We start from the raw sequence: 21,611 nt of genomic DNA, 5'->3' as shown, positions 1-21,611 counted from the left end.
TTTATTTCCTGTCATCTTTATGTCGTCCTCTTCCAGCTTAGTTTCTCTCTAGATTCCTTGTTTCCCTCCTTCATGTTTTCTAAAATAGGAAGTGGATTAACAGTGGTTTTTGATGTCTATAAGAGGCAGCATGGTTGCTAAGAATAGCCATTAGAGCTATATTGTTCAGGTTAAGTTGTAGCAACTATTGTATTGCCAAATATTGCTTGCAAATTCAGCACTGTGTGCAACACATTTTTTTAAGAGCAGAAGTGAAATGACTTACATTTTTTCTTGCATGTAGCATTTGTCATGATTACCAGACATGTTAAAGCACTTCCCAACCAATGAAGTACTTAATGAGGTGTAGTCATGGTTGTAATGTGGAAAAGCAGCAGCTAATTTGTGCTCAGTATACTTCCAGAAGTGATGGTGACGGGATAATATTTTTATGATATTGGTTGAAGGACAAATATTGGTCAGGACACTGAGGAGAATCCCCCTGTTTCTTTTCAAAATAACATCATGGATTTTTTTTTACATCTACCGGCACAAGCAGATCAGGGCCTCAGTTTAATGACTCATCCAAAAGATGACACCTCTGAAAGTGCAATGCTTGCTCTGTGTTACACTGAAGTGTCAGTCATGACGTTTATGCTCAGGCTCTGGAGTGTGACTTGAAGCAGGAACATTCTGATTCAGAGGTGAGTCTGCTGCCAATTGAGCCACAGCTATAAAGTAAGTTGAACTCATAAGGTAAATAATTACAACCTCTATGTTCAAATGTGGACATATTTTATATAATGCATGAACATTTTTACGTTGCATGTCACAACAGTGTTCTTACTGCAAAACACTACACCACATTCTCTGATGTGTGTTGAGACGGTGTAAAGCAAGAGCAATTGTAAACTATTCATCATTTCTCTTGTAAACTGGCATCTTTTGTCTACAGCCGTCTTTTCTTGCAGATGTATACTTCCAACTAGCCATCCAAACAAACGTGCAGTTGAAATATGTAAGTGTGCATTAGTTTGGTTCCTGCAGAAGCTAAGGGGGTTGTTGTCTCTTACACCACAGACACCTGGGCAAAAGGCCAAAATATTTAAGGGAAATGAAAGTCTGGGAAACGAACATCCAATCTTTTTGTCTTTGTGGGCCATTTAGGTTCATATTGTGGAGTCTCCTGGGCCACATATAAATAAAACAGCAGGAAAAGACTAACTTTCTTTTTCAATTTGTTCTTTGTTCAGAGGTAGGTTCCTTGTTTTACGACTCATTGCTATTTTATGAATCTGATCGCAGACCAAACCAGGCATAAGTAGTGGAAAACTTTTAAACTTAACAGCTGTGCCATTTCAATGTACTTGATGTAAAAGATCTAAGATTTTGATTAAATGTACAGGATTTTTTTTAATGCATGATGAGGGCACCACTTTGAACCAAAATTACTACCCCTTGATGTTCTTTTCCCCTTCATGTATTTTTTTGACAGTTCATTTGGGCCAGATTCAAAAATCTATCATCAGGGTTCGGAAGAGTTTAATGTCACACAGATGGAAAGCAAAAAGAGAATAGATTAATTCTTGCAGGGGAAAAAAACGTGCTAAAGATTAACTTATATTTGTGTAAGTGTAAATACAACAATATGTAGTTTAATTCAGTTCTTGCTGTTTCTGGACAGCCATGGTACCACTCATCTCAAAGAATAATGTTGAATGTCTTGTCATCAGCCAGCCAGCTCAATGGCCTCTTGAAATTTCACTGCAACAATCCCATAAGCTGTCTTAAACACGGTGGCTTTGTTTGCAGGGAGGCAGCAAGGAGAAACTGAAGTGTGAATTTGGCAATCTGTGTAAAGTAGCTCTGGGTAGTCCAGCTTTTTGGAATCTTGATAAAGCACAAAGCTCTGGAGACATTTCCTATGGAAGGAAAATGGTAGAATGTATAATATATTGGTGACAGCTATAGATCAGTTGATAGCCCTCTCATTCCTGCATCAGAGAGTCATGAGTCTGAGTCCCAACTGGAACACGGTAGCCTATGCTGGTACCTTACTGCAACACTAAGAGAGTCAGAGTTGCTATCTTTCAGTTGAGAAGTAAAATTGCTGCCTTAGTTGATGTAAAAGATCCCCTGGCGATATTTTAAGGGAGAACAGGTGAGTATTTCAGTCGACAACATCAAAGTATCTGCCCAGGAATTGCTGCAGGAGCTCATCAGGGTAGAATCCAGGGCCCAACCAACCTCACTTGCTTCATCAATGATCTTCCCTCCATCATAAGGTCAGAAGTGGGGATGTTTGCTGATGGTTGCACAGGTGTGCAGCATCATTTGTGACGTCTCTGATACTGTCCAAATGCAGCAAGACCTAGACAATATCCAGGCTTGGACAGATAGGTGGCAAGTTACATTCATGCCATACAAGTTCCAGGTAATGACCATTTCCAACCAGAGACAATCTAACCATCCCTGGATGTTCAATAGCATTATTGTCACTGAATCATATCCGTAACCTGGGGACTTACCATTGTGTGCCAGCCACATAATACTGTGGCTACAAGAGCAGGTGAGTAATTGGCTCCCTGTCTTCCCAAAACCTGACTAAGATATGTCAGGAGTTTAATGAAACTTGCTGGGATGACTACAGTTCCAACAACACTCAAGAAGCTCAACAGCATCCGGGACAAAGCAACCCACTTGGCTGGCACCACATTCGCAATATCTAACATTCACTCCCTTCACCAACACAGTCGCAGCAGTGTCTACCATTTGCAAGATGCGCTGCAGCTACTCACAGAGGCTTCTTATACAGTATCTAGCAAACTGATAACATCTATCACTTAAAAGGAAAGAAGTTGTGTTCCTGCCTATCTTAAAAAGTAGATGCAAGGGAACATCACCACCTGCAAGTTCACCTTTAAATAACATGTGGTTGGGAGTTGGAAATATATCACTGTTCCTTCAGTGTAGCTGGGTCAAACATCTGGAACTCCCTTCCTGACAGCACTGTGGGCGTCCCTACTCCCGAAAGACTGCAGCAGTTCAGGAATGCAACTCAACAGCAGGTTCTGCGAACAGAAAAAAATCAGTTTATTGATTGAAGGAGCCTTTTCAGGACTGTCATTCTGACATTACAATTGTGACTACCCTCCCAACATATCTTATTGAGTCAAAAATGCTTGAGATTGTGGAAGATAGTTTTTACAAAATAGAAAATATTGCTCTTCTCTTAAGTCTTGCCATACCATGGATATTTGACATTATTAAATTAACTATTAACACCAAGCAACTCTGTTGATTTATAGTTTCACCTAAATATGCATACAATATAGAATATAAACTTGAAAATATCATCAAAGTTCTTAAGTTGCTCTGTTACAAATGCAGATTAACTTATTTAATCATCATAAATCCATGCTGCTAGTAACACACTGTGTGTAACATTGCATGTCTGCTGTTTTTGAAACAGTATGGTCTTTGACACCACCAGACATCCTGTTCTGTGTTCATAACTACTTTGCATACACAGACACCCTCCTGTCATGGGAGCTCAGAAAATATTTAGTCTACAAAAGACTATTTTTGTATCTGGTCTGTCGTTCTGATGCTCTGGCAGTTGTAGCTGATGTTAATTACTCTTTGATCTTAATGAAATTCAAGCCACATGCGCTTAATTTTCTACTGACATTATTTTAAAAATCAACTCGTCAGTGAATTAATGCTTTCTCATACTTAACCCGAACATATCTCTGTTCAGTAGTTCTTAGTATTCATTAGGGGGTACCAGTAACAGAGATAATTGAGGGTGATTTGCAGAGCAATATCTAAGAACAACAGCAAATAATTGCTTGGTATCACTGAAAATGGTTAAAAACACACAAAGTCGAGCAGTGCATGCCTTTGACTGTCTGCAATGAGCTGCATAGCCAACCCCCCCATACTGACACATCTGAGAACAGTGCCCAGCATTAAATGTGATGCTGCTATTGGATAAATAGTCCAGACTGCTATGAATTACCCTGGAAACTAGTTTTAGAATCATCAGTTGAGCTCAATGCATTTGATTTGTGTGTGATAGAAGCTACATATAATCACACACAGAAGTTTGTTCTACGTAGGGAAAAGGAGCTTATGTACACGAGTGAGAATCTTCCCGCATGGTCTGAGATTAATCAGCAAGATAATATTGACAGTTCATAGATCCTGCTGCAGCTCCATGCCAAATGTGATCCAACCCATTAAAACCCTCCTTACATGCTGAATAAATTGGTTTCTTGCCTGTTCTGATACAGAAGTTTAAATATTATATCTTTTTTCTTAGCAACAAAATAGCAAAAAAAATCCTGACAAAGCCAGAAACAATGTATGGTTACAATGGGTAATGTTTTATAGGATGTATTCAAGACTGGTTCTTAGATTAGGGCACTTCCAATGCAAGAATTCTGCTTCATTTACGAGAAAGCGAAATGGAGTTAATAACTGAAGAGCTGGAGACCAATTAAAGAGGAATGTTTGCAACATGGTTAGGTTTTATGTAAGAACTGAAAAATATAATGGTGAGAGGTGAGTATGCTGAAATGAATACATATAAATTTTGCAAGATAATGACAGATTTGGCCTAAATTACAAAATTATTAAAAAATATGTCAATTGATCTTCATTAAAATCCTCAAAGATGAGATGGTTAGACTGCAAAATAAAAATATTCATTTTCTGTCAAAAGGAGGTATATCAAAGAATAAAATTCATTGCATTAACAATTTGAGCATGACTAGTTATAACACTTTTTACCAGGGAACAAAAGGATTAACCTGGTAGCTACAATAACAGTAGACTACTTGTATAATATACATGGTTTTAAACTCCGTACACTTCAGATTTTTGAAGTATGATTAAAATGTTCAAGATTCTGAAGGGGTTTGGTAAGATAGACTACAAGAACTTGTTCTTGCCTGTGGAGTTCTCAGGAACCTACCAAAACACATTCAGGATAAGATTTGATTAGGGCTGAGATGAGGAAAAATGTCTTCATCAAAAGATTTGTGAATCTTTTGGATTCCATACTTTGGAGGATTGTGAGAGCTCTGTGCTTGAATACATTCATGACTGGATAGATTTTCAGCCTGTGAAGGAATCAGGATGTGCAGGAAGGAAACCAGAGTGGAAGGAGAAAACCACTTATGATCATAAGGACCGGTAGGATGAGCTCTACCTTTCTGAAATTTCTATTTCCATCTTAGAATGTAAAATGAATGTTCATTTAGAAGTACATAGATTAATAAAAGATTACTAAACAATGTTGTTAAGGGCAAGCAACGTTGGGCAAACTCAAGTTTTCTTTTGAAGACCTGACAAGTATTTCAATAAAGAGAATGCAGTAGATACAAGAATATCTGGTTTTGTAGAACACAGTCGACAAGATAGCTCACAAGAGGTTTGTCTGAAAAATTGAAGCCATGTTGTATAAGAAGAAATAAAGTAACGTACATTAAAAAGTTGGTTAACAGAGAGGAAGCAAAGAGTTTGGAGAAATGGACATTCAGATGAGAGAAGACTCAAGTGATGTGTGCCAGGGATTAAAGATTTGGACTTAGCCATAAGACATAGAGTGCCAAAATTTGCTGATGGCAAAAAGATGGAGGGTTATAAAATGGCATGGAGTGGTATAAAAAGACCAGGTTTAAGCTGGTGAAATGAAATACTTGTAGCAGATGCAGTTAGATGGAATCATCTAGCATGGAAGGAGGCTGTTCAGTTGACCATGGCCATGTTTGCTCTTTGCAGGATCTATCCGACTAGTTTAAATCTTTCCTTATTGTCTTGCAAAGTTTTCAATTTCGTATCCAACTCGCTTTTGGAAGTTATATTGTATCTTGTTTACACTACCCTTTCAGGTATACGTTCCAAGCAGCTTAAACGTTTAAAAGTAGTTCTCAATAGTCACTCATCAGTTTTGTTGGTAATGTCAGATCCAAATCCCCTCTTTCCTGTTGATGAATTTTTGTGAGGTCATACGTTTCGAAAAGATGAACCAGAAATGGGAGTATAAGCTGAATGGGAAAAGAAACTCTGGCATTTGAGGCTGTGCAGAAACACCTGGGGGTTTGAACATACAGTTCCTTGAATGTGCAGGTAAAATTAAATCACAAAGTAAACAGTTTCAGCTTTATGGAAACTGACTTGAATACATGAAAAAGGACCAGTAATAATTTTGTGTAAAATTGTGTTTTTGACACTGAGTACACTGTGTACTGTTTTATCACATCTCATAGAATACTAAAACCAGAGAGAGTGATGAAGATCATGTCAAGCACAGGAATCTATCGCCGTAAGGGGTGTTTTAGTGAAATAAAGAAATCTAACATAATGGCCTGGATCTTCCGAGGAGCGGCAGTCATTTGGTGGGATGCTAATTCACTCGAACACGAAGTTGCCTTGACATGGCTCCTGTTTCTTGCTGGATCTCAGGAGCCCAACTTTCCCAGGCATGTGGAGTGCATAATCTATTGGGAATTCCATCAAAGCCTTGTTATCTCAGGCTGAGGGGGAAAATGCTGCAAGGCAAGGCAGGTACACTTTGGGCATCCAGGTTGGCACAGAATGAGCACTGACAGCAATTGGAAAGCCCAAAGATACAGCCTGATGCAGTATGTGCCCCTCAATGCAGTGTCCTTAAAGCAACATTACTGGGGCAGTACTGAAGCGTTACTGCAAGTGAATCAGAGTTGTGCTATGAGAATTCTTAGAAGATGCCAAAGTCTGTGGTGATGGGGTCTGTGTGGCTGGTGCCCATGGAGCATGCCCTGAGATGCTGGCGCTCACTATCCAATGTGGAGGCTGATAAACTCCAGCCTATCAGTTACCTGCTGTGCCAGTAATGCTCAATATCTTCTGTGTTCAGCATGTTTGGTTGGATAGGAAGCTGAATGTAAATGAGGTGAGTCATGCTGTTAATATGGTGCTCAACAAGCAATAATTCCCCTTGGCAACTCACCGCGTCACTTGGCAGATGTATAAAAGCTGCAGTGAGTTGATCCCAAAGGCAAGATCGGCCTCACCATACTTCCTCACACGATTTTGCCATATATCTCACCCTTACCCACATTGTTCATGCCTTGTCCCTGTAAGGTTTTGCCATGTGATACAATGGCAACTCTCTCCTCAGTATTCCCCCATTAACTCTTGGCACACCTCATTTCCAAGAACCAGATGTAGTGCTGCTTCCCTTCTTGTTGGACTGTTCTTGAAGATTCTCCTGAACATTATCTTAACTACTAAAATATTTGCACCTTTCTGTAATTTCCCTGCTGATGCATTTTTCTACATCCTTCCCATCTGTTGGTGGTTTACAGACTGCACCAAAAAGTGTAATCACTCTTGTTAGCTTTAGCAGAATTGACTTTGTCCTTGAACTGGCTGATACATTCTCTTTCTTCAGCACTGCAGTGCTGTGCTGAACCAATACTGCCACCCCTCCTCGATTTCTTTCTTTGCTGTCTTTTATGAACACCTTATACACAGGATTATTTAATACTCAATCCTGTACTATCTTGAGCCCTGTGTCTGTTTTCACCAGTGACAATATATTTCCACACAGCAATCTGCATCTGCAGCTCCTGAATTGTCTTTACTCTGTATTTTCACATACATGCTGTATAACCGTCATTCCAGTGTCATAACTTTCTCACTTACTCTGGCTTTGTCTAATAACTTACTTTCTCTATTCTAGCACTTGTATGTCTTTACTAGTATTTTGTGCACCACGGTATTCTTCTCTGATACTTTCTCCTGATTCCCATACTCCTGCTGAGTTAATTTAAATCCCTAGCCTTAGTTCTCACAAAATGTCCCACAGGCAATTCCATCCTGCTTCTGTTCACATGCAATCCATCCAGTTGTACAAGTCCCATCTCCCCAGAGTCAGCATCCCAGACACCCAAAGCACTCCCTCCTCTACCATGTTTCCAGCCATGTAGTCCTGAGAGTCACCCATACATTTCTACTTTTCAAGTTCTGACCTGAATTCTGATTTACCTCATCTCCCTCACTACCCAAGTCATTGATACCTCTGTGGACCATGATCTTTGTCTGTTCAACCTCTCCCAGAAGGAGTGTAAAGCAGTAGTTATTTGAGATCCTTGACTGTGCTGCCTGCAAACAAAAATGCCTGTCTATTTCCTCCAATAATGAATCCCCTGTCCCTGTTGCTTTTCCTTTTCTCTTCCTTCCTGCTGTACAACTGAGCCATTTGCAATGCCACAACCTTGGTTTTGTCTGCACTCCTCCTCGAAAGGAACCAGTGCCCTCATCCTGTTGTTCCTGAGCACTGTGCTCATTTTATGTTCTCACTTCAGTGCATTTTTCCAACTAAGTTCACTATGTTTCTCACTCTTGAATAAATTAGTTATCAATTCAAAGTTGTCACAATGAAAATTAAAAGAGGTGATTATTTTGGATTGCTTATAGGGAATGATTGAGGTAGAGATCGTTGAAGGAGAAGGTAGATTGAATGTCGGAAGTGGAGTAAAATACAGAGCTATGAGGAGAAATCTGGGCACTGACAGTAGATTTGCACTGATGTAAAAAAGAGCTGATAGACAAATGGGCTGATTCAGTTTCATCTACACTATAAACCTACGTGCTTCTGATTTTTAATGCATATACATAAATGTGCGGGAGAAATGGAATACTCTGAAATACTTTGAAATAAAATTGGAATAATCTGAAGGAAATTGTCGGTAACATTTACAAGCTTAACACATTTTAATGCCAGTTTATTTGACAGTGTGGCCAGTATATGCCTGGTACAAATTGCTGTGCTTTATCATTTATAATTACAGTAATCTGCTATCTCGTAAAACTCTAAACTGTTTCCATCTGTCAGCTGTGAATTTTAGAAAACCAAAGTAACTGGAAAAATGCGCTGCTAACTGTTAAATTAAGTTTAAAAACAATGTTTTTGGCATGTTTGTTGGATAAACATTGTGGCTGAGATGCTGGGGTATTGTCAGGAGTTATTCACCACCTGATTCTCAAGAGCTTGTCCGCTATGTTACAAGGCACAAGTTAGGAGAGTGATAGAATACCCTCCATTTGCTTGAATAAGTGCAGTTGCATGAAGATTCAAGCTTGACAGCATCCAGAACATTATTCCTCAATCCACCACCTTAAATATTTGCTCTCTCCACATTTGTGGAAGCAGTTATACTATGTACAATAGGCCCCAAGAAGACCTTCCATGTCAAGCAGATGTTGACTTGCACATCTGCTAATGTGGTATAATGTATCTGGTGTTCCCGATGTGGCTTCCTATAGATGAGGGAAACCACACCTCCCCCCCCCCCCCCCCCTCCCCCTGCAAAGGCTTAGAGATCACTTTGTGGAACACTTAGCTTGGCTCGTGACAAACATCTACATTTTCCAGTCACGATCCATTTCAACTCCCCCTCCCACTCCTTGGACAACATGTCCATCCTGGGCCTCATCCAGTGCCACAATGATGCCACCCAAACGTTGCAGGAACAGCACCTCATATTCTGCTTCAGAACTCTGCAGCCCAATGGTATCAATGTGGACTTCACAAACTTCAAAATCACCTCCTACCCCTACCCCATCCCAAAACCAACCCAGCTCGTCTCTCTCTCCCAAACCTGTCCATCCCTCCTCAAACCTATCCAATCCTCCCACCTCAAGCCCCACCCCCACGTCCTACCTACCAGCTTCATCCTGCCTCTTTGACCTGTCCGTCCTCCCTGGACTGACCTTCCCCACCCTAACTCACAACCTACACTCCCTTTTACTGGCTCCATCGCCACCTCTTTGACCCGTCTGTCTTCTCTTCACCTATCTTCTCCTCTATCCATCACCCCCCCCCCTCTCTATTTCAGAATCCCCATCCCTTCCCCCATTTCTGAAGAAGGGTCCAGACCCCAAACGTCAGCTTTCCTGCTCCTCTGATGCTGCTTGGCTTGCTGTGTTCATCCAGCTCTACACCTTGTTATCCCAGAATGTCCGGCATTGGCAGTTTTCACTATCTCTATACTATCTACAAGATACATTCCAGCAACTGTCAAAGCTCCTTCAATAATAATCTCTTCCACCTGGAAAGAAGAAAGACAGCAGCTGCAAAGGAACAACACCACCTCAGTCACAAAATTCTGAGCTGATAATATATCATTTGTCATCAATTGTTTAAAATCCTGGAGCACCCTAACTACGATAGCCAGAGACTTTTCCCCAGGGCAGGATTGACTGCCATGAGGGGTCATAGTTTTAAGGTGTTAGGAGGAAGGTATAGAGGACACATCAGAGGGAGGTTCTTCACCCAGAGAGTTGAGAGCACATGGAATAGTTTGCCAGTGGTAGTCGTGGAAGTGGAGTCATTCGTGACATTTAAGCGACTGCTGGACATGCACATGGACAGCAGTGAATTGAGGGGAATGTAGGTTAGATTATTTTATTTTTGGATTATGATTATTCCATGGCACAACATCATGGGCTGAAAGGCCTGTACTGTGCTGTACTTTTCTATGTTCTATGTACCGTTGAAATCTCAGAGATAGCAAGAACTGCAGACACTGGAAACAGAGTCAATACAGCGTGGAGCTGGAGGAACGCAGCAGGTCAGGCAGCATCAGATATGCAGGAAAATCAACATTTCGGGTCGGGACTTAAACTTAAGCCGACCTGAAACATGGACTTTCCTGCTTCTCTGTACACACTGTACTGTAGAAGTCTCTTAATAGACTGCAGCAGTTTAAGAAGATGGCTAATCAGTCTTCTTGAGGGCAATCAGGAATGGTCTGTAAATGCTGTCCCTGCGTAGTAACTTGTAACAACTTAACTTGTCAGTGTTGAATTAAAGTTATTCAATCTTCTTTGATGGAAAGCTAAGAAAGGCCATTCCTGGTGTAGCATTATAGGAACAGTTTTAATTTAGTAAATGGTCTCAAGATGCATTTCAAAACTAGATTTGACACCAAACTACACAAGATTTCATAACCAAAAGCTTGATCAGAGATGTGGGTTTTAAGGACCATCTTTAGGATGGGAGGTAAATAAGAATGGCTTAGAAGGAACTCAAGCCTTCATAGCAGAAAGCATTGCTGCTGCTAGTGCTGGAGCAAATAAACAAGGGAAGAGGCCAGAATTGGAGGTATATAGAGATTTGAAGGTGATCTAAACCAGAGGGCTTTGCAGAGATAACAAGGAAAGAGGCCACACAAGGTTTGTAAACATGAATGTGAATTTTAAAGTTGGGGTATATTCAACAGGGAGCTAGAAATACGGGGCTAAAGAGGGAACAGGACATACTGAGAGATTGAGAAGCTCAACCAGCAGATTTTTGAATATACTCTAGTTTGTGTAGGGGAGAGCCAGAGGAGTATTAGAACAATCAAATCTAGAGGGAACAAAGGCATGAATGAGTGTTTCAGCAGAGGTTGAGGCATATGCAGTCAGGGAGATGTTCCAGAGGGTAGAAGTAGATATATTGGTGATGGCACAGGTTTGTATGTTACTGTCACATACAACACCAAAGGTGCCAATGCAATGGGTGAAGTACTTGGCAAGAAATGACTTCGGTTTTTCATTCACACAAATTTCTACAGTTGTAAATATCAAACAATGCAACAGTTGAGAGTCACTGGAGAGGTTGGTCAGGCAGAGCTGATTATTATCCAAGTATATTGAGCTTGGACTTTTTTCATTGGAGAAAAGGAGGAGGAGAGGGGACCTAATTGAGGTATACAAGATAATGAGAGGCATAGATAGAGTTGATAGCCAGAGACTACTTCCCAGGGCAGAAAAGGCTAACATGAGGGGTCATAGTTTTAAGCTGGTTGGAGGAAAGTATAGAGGGGAAGTCAGAGGCGGGTTCTTTACACAGAGAGTTGTGAGAGCATGGAATGCATTGCCAGCAGCAGTTGTGGAAGCAAGGTCATTGGGGACATTTAAGAGACTGCTGGACATGCATATGGTCACAGAAATTTGAGGGTGCACACGTGAGGATCAATGGTCGGCACAACATTGTGGGCTGAAGGGCCTGTTCTGTGCTGTACTGTTCTATGTTCTATGTTCTATATGTGGGATCTGAGGGCTCTAGTGACACAGTTTTAGTGTCCCTACCTCTGAACCAGGTGGTCCAGGTTTAAGTCCAACCCGCTCATGAGGTGTGTATATGTGGGATCCAACCACTATTGTGCCCCATTGGTAGCGAATGAAGCCATATCTGCTTCAGAGGTGTGTAATAACATCTCTGAATAGGTTGATTAAATTATCTATATGCAGGATCTGATTTGTTTTCAGGTGACGCTGAGGAGTTATGTGGCAAAGGATAAGTGTAATTGAGATGCATGCAGTTTTGAGCCAAACTATTTAATGGCATGGCAGTGACGTTAACCTTGTTGTTACTTCCATCTGGATTGCTCCTGTTGTGGTGCAACGGTTGCACCCCTGTGAAAATTCCAAACTCACCCTTGATGAGTTGATAAGCTCATTAACAGATCAATTGGCTGGCCAAAATTGCCAACAACCATCAATATTCATTTCCATAGTCACTTGCTTCCACACCTCTGAATGGACATAAAATCCTGCTCCTGATCAAGAACCAGAGGGTGGTGACTTTTAAGCCTTAGATTGTGTAGATGCAGAAATCCCAAGGCTAATAAATTACCGACAAGGCAGCATTACTGAATACAGCATACTTTGTTTTAACCAGCTCTCAATAAAAAGGCAAAAATTATATCCCCCAAATACCATGGAGTTTACGGCATTATTCTGCCCAATTATATTTTTAAAATTTGTACCTCACTGTAAATATACTTATTCAAATAAATGGCCCTATGAAATATCAATAGTTGATGCAATTATTCCTTCAATACCGCAATGTCTTAGTAGTCGGGTGTGATTAAGAAGGCTATCTCCTGGTAATTTTTATTTATGGTAAAGTTGTATTATGAGATTTATATTGTGGATAAAGTATAACAGCGATGTATATATACTCCCTGCATGTCAATTCTTTTACTCTACATGTATTTTTACATTTATTTAGACCACTTGATTATCCATAATATTTGATCAACCAGCATACTCTGGGTCCCATAGGTGCTGGTGAACAAAATTTTTGTTGTATTTATCATCACAACCAAGCCGCATTTGCGGGTTTTCCCCTCCATCCCCACCAAGTGACACCCACAAATGACCCATTTACTAAATTCAGTTTAACAACTCGAGCAGAATTTGAACCTAGGGGATTCTGGTACTGAGAACTTAAGTACAATAGCACATGGTTAGCTTCCAACACACCAGGAAGAAAACTTCTAACAATGTCAATGGCCAGGAAATCCAGGTATGCCTTTCTAAACAATCCTGGTGCCTGATCAGGTCCTTAGTGTACTTCATACAGGCAACATGTTTTAAAGCATAACGCTGATAGAGCTGGATGTGCACCTTGTTTTCCTGAGAGCAGGTATCATTTAGGCCATTTAGTTGAACTTGAGCAAAAGAAAACACTAATGCAATGCATTAAACAGTAGGGAAGGCTTGAAATTCAAACCCTAAAAAAGACAGTAATTACTGAACTTAGTTCAAAAGTATATAGAACATAGAACAGTACAGCACAGAACAGGCCCTTCAGCCCACAATGTTGTGCCGACCATTGATCCTCATGTATGCACCCTCAAATTTCTGTGGCCATATACATGTCCAGCAGTCTCTTAAATGACCCCAATGACCTTGCTTCCACAACTGCTGCTGGCAACGCATTCCATGCTCTCACAACTCTCTGCGTAAAGAACCTGCCTCTGACATCCCCTCTATACTTTCCACCAACCAGCTTAAAACTATGACCCCTCGTGCTTATATGCCTTACTTTTGTTCAGATTAAATATAATAATGCATGCATGGTTCAGCAGTATCCCACAATAATACAATAAGCTGCTTGATTGTTTAGTTCAGAAATCTTGCTGAGATTTGTCTACATGAATGCAACTAATTGGGTCAATGTGGATAGTAGTCTTCTATGACAGTTCCAAAGCATCTTGCGTTTATATATAAACTTAAGTTTTTTCAGAATGAGTATCACTGATGATAAAGCATGAAAATAGAATTGAACATAATATCCAATTGTTTTGTGTTGACAAAAGCATAAAGTTAGGTATTATAATTTGAATACAGAAATTAATATATTTTTCTTTTTTTAAGCTTGTTTTCAGGAATTGTCCCCAGAGTAACATGGATCAGTCTTGGTGGTTTTCTTTTTCTAGGAACCTATGATAAATTGCACAGGTTGCTTCTATAATCATGATCAAGAATGGAGATGGAATAAGCAGTGAAGTTGATTTTGTATTATAAATGATTTTTATTAGACATCTTTGTTAGACACTTCTATATTTTATCAAATTGTATAAATAAATATTTGTGCAGAGAAGTAACACTTCTTTCCTCTGTTTGCCTCTTGAGCAGCTTTGCTGTGTCCTTTCTGGCAACGTTTAATAGTCACACAATTGTACCTATTGTGTTTGAGGCAGATTCAGCATAGAATATTCACTAGAAGGGTAACATTATTTCAACAGAATTTTAACTTAATTGCAAGATCTTAGTTCTTTTACATTTGTTTCCAATTTCAGCAACTGATTGATTTAGTTTTTTTTAACTGTGATCTCTAAGGAACAAAATTGGCAAGTAGAGACTACAGCAAACAATATTTGGTTAACACAAAATGTTATTTTTGCTAATAATGCAGTTCAACAGTTTTTCAAAAATCAGCAACTAACAAGAACTCTCTTCCAAGTGATCTGGACACAGTACATATTTCAATTTCTCCAGTGTCCTTGTGGCTGTTAAGACATAGTCCTCTATTTTGCAGTCACAGAATTTGAACTTGAGCTTTAATGGCAATGAGTAACTTTTCTATAATTTCTATGCCAAACTATAAAGGAAATAACACTGGAGAAACATAATTAAGTAACGGCTGTAAGACCCTTGTCAAATAACGTAAAGCATTTCCCTAGAAATGTCATGTCCAGTATGGTAATTATATTCAGTGTAAGGGTAAGTGTTTATACAAGTAATTACTTTCGTTATGACCCTTTGCAATAAGGCACCAGTAGGTTTTGCAATATTTAAGAACAGCAACCAACATAACCAAGAGAAATAGTTTCAAAATTCTAAAAAGTTATTCATGCACTAAATAGGTTTAAAATATCTTCTGCAAGAGATACATATGGAAACTCATATACAAACATATAAAAGCACGACATTCCCTTATGTACATTATGCCCTGCATTTACATGCTTTAAATGCAAGTCAACTGTTGATCTACAAATACTTCCTATGGAAGCTTAAAAATATAAACAATTAAAGAACGCTCAAATAGGATTGTTCCCATACAAGCTCTGTCCTGCCATGACTCTTCATTACAGAAGGTGAGGTAGTAACAAAAATGTGTTTTCAGTGCACAGGCATAAGTTTGTATTCAATTCACTTGTTCTTCAGACCATGTCTGAAGATTGTGATAACTGTCCATTCAGTAGTAAAGACTGTTTGATGTCACCTTCAGCACCACTGCACAGTACAGTCCGAGGTTTGTCACACAAAAGTACTGATTGATGACTTGAGGTCTCCAACAATGGAAGTTGTACAGGCTTATGATGTTCCTGACAAAACTGTACAGGTTGGGAAGGCGATCCTGAAAAATTCAAACAAATGTTTTGATATGAGTTCAAGAACTGTCACTATTTTTAGCAATTCTAAATCTAATAGAGAAAAAAAAAGACCAGAGTACTCTCTCTTATTAATAAAGAACTGCTTAGCTGCTTCAGTTACTACACAATAATTTCAAAGGCAAAATATTACCTTTTGTATCAGCAATCTTTACAGGTGTTACATTTTGTGCCTGAGATACCATCCTGTCATGATTGCTAGGATATACAAGTCCTTGCCTCTCCCTTAGGCCACTGGAAGTTCCATTGCATAAATAATGATTCAAAATGCCTTTGTCTACTCTATTCCACTCTGTACCACGATTCTCAGATGCATGATCCACACATTTATTTGTGTTTAACCATTTACGTTCCTTGGAGTAAACGTTGGTAGAATCAAACTGTTCTGGAACATCAAAAGAAAATATAAACAATAGAAATTCTCAGGCTTGTTGCAGAGCTTATAATTTGTGTGCAAATGTTGCCAATGCATTTTATGCGCTCTACAGCTCCTCAGATGGCTCTATTCAACTAGAAATTTGATTGCAAACTGCATCTGAAATGACCTTCAAACATGTAGCTTCGGCAGCTACAAAATAAATTGGAAAAGAATACAGGCATTTTAAAAGACTGATTTTGGGTTGCAAAATTCACATACCTGTTTGCTCTGGCCCTAGCGTTCCTCCTGCTAAATGTTTACATCCATCGTTAACATTACTACCAAAACAATTTGTTTGCCTGCAGTGAACATTATGGGATGCCACTTCTACACAGCTTCCAGCATCAGACGGGCATGTACCTGTAATTAAAAACATTTCAGAGCTCCATAATGTGACATGGGCTGTTCCATAAAATGTGCTCATCATTAATAAGTCCAGGTATTCCACAATTTAGTCTCCCTTTGTAATAGTTAGATGTGAAATGACTTCCCTCATTCTGTCAGTTTAGACCAAATGCCAACAGCTACTGAGCAGGAGCTCAGCAACAGAGGACCCAGGATACCCGTATTTCATCTAGTACGGACCTTAGTTTACAGGACTATCACAACTCCTTTCTCTGATACTGAAAATCACAGAATCCCTATAGTGTAGATGCAGGCCATTCAGCCCATTGAGTCCACACTGAACTTCTGAAGAGCATCCCACCTAGCCTGCAACTCCCTGGACACCACAGGCAACTTTAGCATAGCCAATCTACCTATTCTGCATATCTTTAGACACTGGGAGAAAGTGCAAATTCCACACAGTTACCCAAGACTGCAACTGAACTCTGGTCCTTGGTGCCATGAGGCAGCACTGTAGGGCATCAGTGGAAGTGGAACTGCAACCCAGTCAGTCCTCTGTGGAACTTAGTTTAAAGAACAGCTTGATAGAATTGAGGAAAATCACCCTTCAAGCAGGTCCTACAAGACCACAGGAGCAGTAGGCCATTCAATGACATCATAGCTGATTTGAACCCTCGACTCCATTTTCTTGCTTCCCCCCCCCCCCACCATAACCCTGGATTTCCTGACTGCTTGAAGATCTACCTCAGCCTCGAATATATTTAGTAACCCAACTTCTACAGCTCTCTGTGGTAAAGAATTCCATAGATTGATGTTCAAACAATACACACAGGATTTTGAAACAAAAATTCCCTATTTGCTGTTATTGAAAAGTGTCTTCAAGTTTGCAGATAGCATCAAGATGGACAGGAGGATGGTTTAATACAATATGGACAAGTTGGGTGAATGGCAGGTACATGTGCAGCACAATGGCTGAGTGGTTAGCACTGTTGCCCACAGCACCAGGGAGTCCAGTTCAACTTTAGTCTTGAATGAATGTGTGGAGAGATTGCACATTTCCCCATATCTGCGTTCAGGTGCTCCAGCTTTCTCCATGTGTAGGTTATGTAAATTTCCCATAATGTCCATTGACATGCAGGCAAGCCAGAGGAATTGCAGGGTTACAGGGATTGAGTATTGGGGCGGGTTTAGGTGGGATTCTTTTCAGAGGGTCAGTGTGGATTCAATGGAACAAATGGCCTGCTTCCACATTATGGATTCTATCAAATGGAAGTTTGTCCACTGAGGGCAAGAACAGGACCTGGATGTCCATGTACAGCAATTGCTGAACGTAAACATGCAGGTGGCAACAACAGTATGTTGGCCTGTGTGGGGGAATTTGGTTACAGGAGCAGCAATGTCTTACTGCACTTGTATGGGACCTTGGCAAAACCACAACCACTCTCTTATCCTGGTTGTGGAGGGAGCACAACAAAAGTTGCAGATCATATTCCTGGGATGGCAGGCCTGATCTATGAAGAGAAACGAATTTGGTTAAGGCTACATTCACTGGAGTTTCTATAAACTTCTTACAGGACTAGACACAGCAAATGTACAGAAGATGTTCCTGATAACTGGGGAGCCCAGTACCAGCAGTCATAATCTAAGGATACGGAATGGGCCATTTAGGACTTAGAGAAACTTCAGCCAGAAAGTGGTGAGGCTGGGGAATTCTCTACCAGAGTAATTGAAGCCAAAATATTGAATGTTTGAGGTGGAGTTAGATCTTGTTCTCTGGGCTAGAAGGATCAAAGCGACTGGGGAAGAGGAGGAAACAGGGTATATAGTTTGAAGATCATCCACCATCATACTGAACGACAGAATCAGCTCAAAGGGCTGAAGTAACAAAGTCCTGTTCTTATTTCTATGTTTGTAATTTGAGTTGATTAAAAATACATCATACCATTGCTCACCATACCACTGCTCTCCATACGTCCATTAGGAAGAAGTGTCGCTGCTAATTGCAAATTGCTACTCTCATCTATCTTGACACATGTCTCCTGACGCTCAGACAATGTCCCTTGAGAAGAGAGGTAACTTGGGACGTCAGGTGGTACAACTGTTTCATCTATAATATATGTACAGCAAACACAGATGAGAAGCAAGCCAAGTCACATTTTCCTTACAGCAGAATTAGAATAGAGGATTAGCATAATCTGCCTCTAATTCCAAACACTATGAAAAGTTTGACTGATTATAATTCACTAACTACTTCCTAAATAGGAGTTGACCTCGACTGAGCATTGCAGACTGGCACGTTCCAAGGTCCAGGACTACATGCTGAGGAACATGCTAAAGCTAGGTGCAGCTGCCGCCGTGGCACAATGGGGACAGACCACCATCTACGGTCTGTCTGCTGAAGTCAAAAGGGGGATCCACTCAGTTATCAGATCTTCCCGCTACTTTTAATATATGTAAATATATAGTCTTGTAAAGTTAATACTTTGGGTTTGTTGGCTTGTGTCTTCATATGTTACTGTACAGAACTGAACAGCTTTAGTGACTTTACATGTAAAGATATTTTCATGAATTAAGTGCATTGTTGAAATAAAAACGTATACCACAAATTTAAGGGATTGGCAATAAATACTGGTCTAATTGTTAATGCATACATCCCAAGAATGATTATTATTGTGCAATTATGTCTCCATTTATTTACAGTTAAGAAAAACTACAAAAGGTGCAAGGTACCAAAGGCATTTAGTGAAATGGCTATATAAAAAGGTACAAAGATATAGTAGAGAACTCAATACGAACTATTCTGGTTTGCTACAAATGAGAATTTTTGAAAAGAATGCAAATTTTGGTGACCTAATCCTGGGAAAGATGAGGAGTGCTTGAGAGCCTAGACACAAAGAATGATTTTTAAAAAAAGAGATTAGAAAACCGAGTGAACCAACTAAGATTTCAACATTAAGAACTGAAGTTTATTAAGACAACTATAGTGAATTACTGGTAATGGAGGTGGCTGAGGGGGAGACCCTCAGTAAAAGGCTCTGTACCTCATGGTTGAGAAATCCATAACCAAGAGGCATAGATCGAGGAAGAGGTTTCAAGGAGATTCAAAAGTACTTTTTTCACCCCTGAAGTGATGGAGATTTGGAACTCACTGCCTGAAAGGATGAGTGAGCTTCTGGTTCTCTACTTGAATAGGCACTTGAAACACAGTCATCATTATGGGCTATGAATCAGAAAGCAGTGTTAGGCTGGGTGGCTGAATTGCTGCATCTTGTTATGTAAACTTCTATGTTTAAAAATTGGTAAACAAAATAAGCTACTTTTTTGTCCTCATCCTCAATTTTATGCATGTTCTAAATCATGTAAAGTGGACAGGCAATTAGCAGAGGCAACATTTAATGCACTGCATCAAAACTGTTTCAGCTATATAACTGTTATATCTTTACAGTCATGCACAACATTTTCAATGGTGAAGGAGGTCAGCAGGATTATATCACTCCTTTCTGAATCCCAGGATCCATCAAAAAGTGTTTTATAATTTAAATATTCATTGGTATAAATGTAGGATACAAAAAGCAATTTGTACACAGCTTGCTTCCAGAACACACATGCTCTAAGATAACCGATGTTAATGCCAAACATTGGCCAGGACCCCAGAAATGAATGTCTCATCTGTAAAATGGCACTTGACAAGAAACACTACAGTGAGCACAGATCTTTCAGCATCTTGAATTAGAGACCTACAAATTGAGTCATAGTTGACACTTGAAGTCTGAGAAGTCAACATGTCGCTTATTAGCTCCATTGCTAGCTCTAAACTACATGCATTTACAGAATGCATTGATGGAAGAATGGTATGAAATGTTGGCTAATGGCAATCCCAATTAAAATGGATAGCATTTTTCTGCTCAGGGTGTGTGAACAAATTCTTATAAAAAAGACATAAAGCCATGCTGAAGTACTAAATATCATGAAAACTGGAGGATTAAAATTTTCCAATCTAAGTAAATGTAGGGGAGAAGCAGTTTTCCAGCTACTTTAAAACACTAAAATCAAATACACTGGCAAGACGATCACAGGCAAAATGCAAGATTTCAATGCAAAATACATTACATTACGCTTGGTCACACTTAGATGCACCAGGAGCAAAAGAACTACTCATTCTTTAATCAATCAAAATGACTGCACTTAAGAGTAACTTGTTGCATTGAGATTTTGGAGACACGCAAGGCATAATGTAAGAGATTCTTTGTTTTCCTACCTGTATTGGTAACACTGTATTCTTCACTCTTCTTCCTGGTCTGATAGATGATGCATACCCATACCAGTGAAGTTATTACAATACTGCAGACTACAGCAATGATGACAATACCAACAGTCATAGTTCCATCTTTTTTGCTTTGTCCCACAACACAGCTTGATGATGGTAAAACGCTGAGGTGGCTATGAGCTCGCTCTGTGCCCAACGTGTTAGACATCTCACATGTATATTTACCCCCATCATCCAATACCACATTTCGTATGATGAGCAGCTGATTTCCAGAGGTGAAATGATGCCTCTTTGTAACCACAAGGGGTTCATCACCTTTTAACCAAGTTATCCGTGGAGATGGGCTTCCTGATGCCATGCACTGCAGAGCTATAGTTTCACCAATCACTGCAGTTTGGTCTTCAAGGGGGTAAACCAACGATGGGGTTTCTAGGAATACAAAGTGAACAAGTTAATAGTTGAAATATTTTCACCTTCAGTTTTAGAGACATTTAATGTAATGTATGAAGTCACCGGGAGTGAGAATAACATTTATTGTAATGCATCAAATCTCTCCGAACTGGGGCATAAATGTCGTTATAATCTCAATCTACCTAAAAGCATTTTTGGGTGCATCTGAGTTGGGGGTGAGAAGAGAAGCCTGAGATGGTCAATTTCGCTATTAGCTGCACTGCTAGCTAAAATGAATGTGAACAGCATGTTTTGCAGAAATTCTTCTGTGAATACAAGAAAATTACCAAGAAATCAGAAGTAACTTCTTTATCTTGTGAGAATGTATAGCTCACTACCAGAGAATGGTTGAAGAGAGAGTAAAATTGTATTTGAAAGAAAAGCTAGTTAAACTTGAGGAAAAAAAACACGAGCGGAGGCTTACAAT

General features: G+C 39.8%; 2 protein-coding genes across 10 annotated transcripts in view; one reads left to right on the top strand and one right to left on the bottom strand.

Annotated features, from left to right (window-relative positions):
* The window catches only part of slc25a26 (solute carrier family 25 member 26), a 212,392-nt gene that overhangs the window by 179,361 nt on the left and 11,420 nt on the right, over positions 1-21,611 (top strand). For 2 of the 5 annotated variants that reach the window (XM_059649929.1, XM_048547937.2), the window contains 2 exons: positions 6,255-6,467; positions 14,185-19,093. The exons of 1 other annotated variant lie outside the window; for it this stretch is intronic. In XM_059649929.1, coding sequence (XP_059505912.1) covers positions 6,255-6,467; positions 14,185-14,281 — 310 coding nt within the window. In that variant the 3' untranslated portion in view covers positions 14,282-19,093. Of the gene's footprint in view, positions 1-6,254; positions 6,468-14,184; positions 19,094-21,611 lie in introns of those variants that run through there. 2 more of the 5 variants (XM_048547941.2, XM_048547938.2) reach the window with 2 other exon arrangements.
* lrig1 (leucine-rich repeats and immunoglobulin-like domains 1) overlaps positions 14,322-21,611 on the bottom strand; it is a 104,346-nt gene continuing 97,056 nt past the window's right edge. For 3 of the 5 annotated variants that reach the window (XM_048547935.2, XM_048547936.2, XM_059649927.1), the window contains 5 exons: positions 20,726-21,163; positions 18,410-18,574; positions 16,342-16,482; positions 15,838-16,089; positions 14,322-15,670 (listed from right to left, as the gene is read on the bottom strand). In XM_048547935.2, coding sequence (XP_048403892.2) covers positions 15,474-15,670; positions 15,838-16,089; positions 16,342-16,482; positions 18,410-18,574; positions 20,726-21,163 — 1,193 coding nt within the window. In that variant the 3' untranslated portion in view covers positions 14,322-15,473. Of the gene's footprint in view, positions 15,671-15,837; positions 16,090-16,341; positions 16,483-18,409; positions 18,575-19,616; positions 19,688-20,725; positions 21,164-21,611 lie in introns of those variants that run through there. The other 2 variants (XM_059649928.1, XR_007249256.2) reach the window with 2 other exon arrangements.

The sequence above is a fragment of the Stegostoma tigrinum genome, chromosome 11 (genome assembly GCF_030684315.1).
Source record: "Stegostoma tigrinum isolate sSteTig4 chromosome 11, sSteTig4.hap1, whole genome shotgun sequence".
Lineage (NCBI taxonomy): Eukaryota > Metazoa > Chordata > Chondrichthyes > Orectolobiformes > Stegostomatidae > Stegostoma > Stegostoma tigrinum.
The sequence above is the reverse complement of the archived record's forward strand: the minus strand, read 5'-3'. Positions and strand labels throughout refer to the sequence as shown.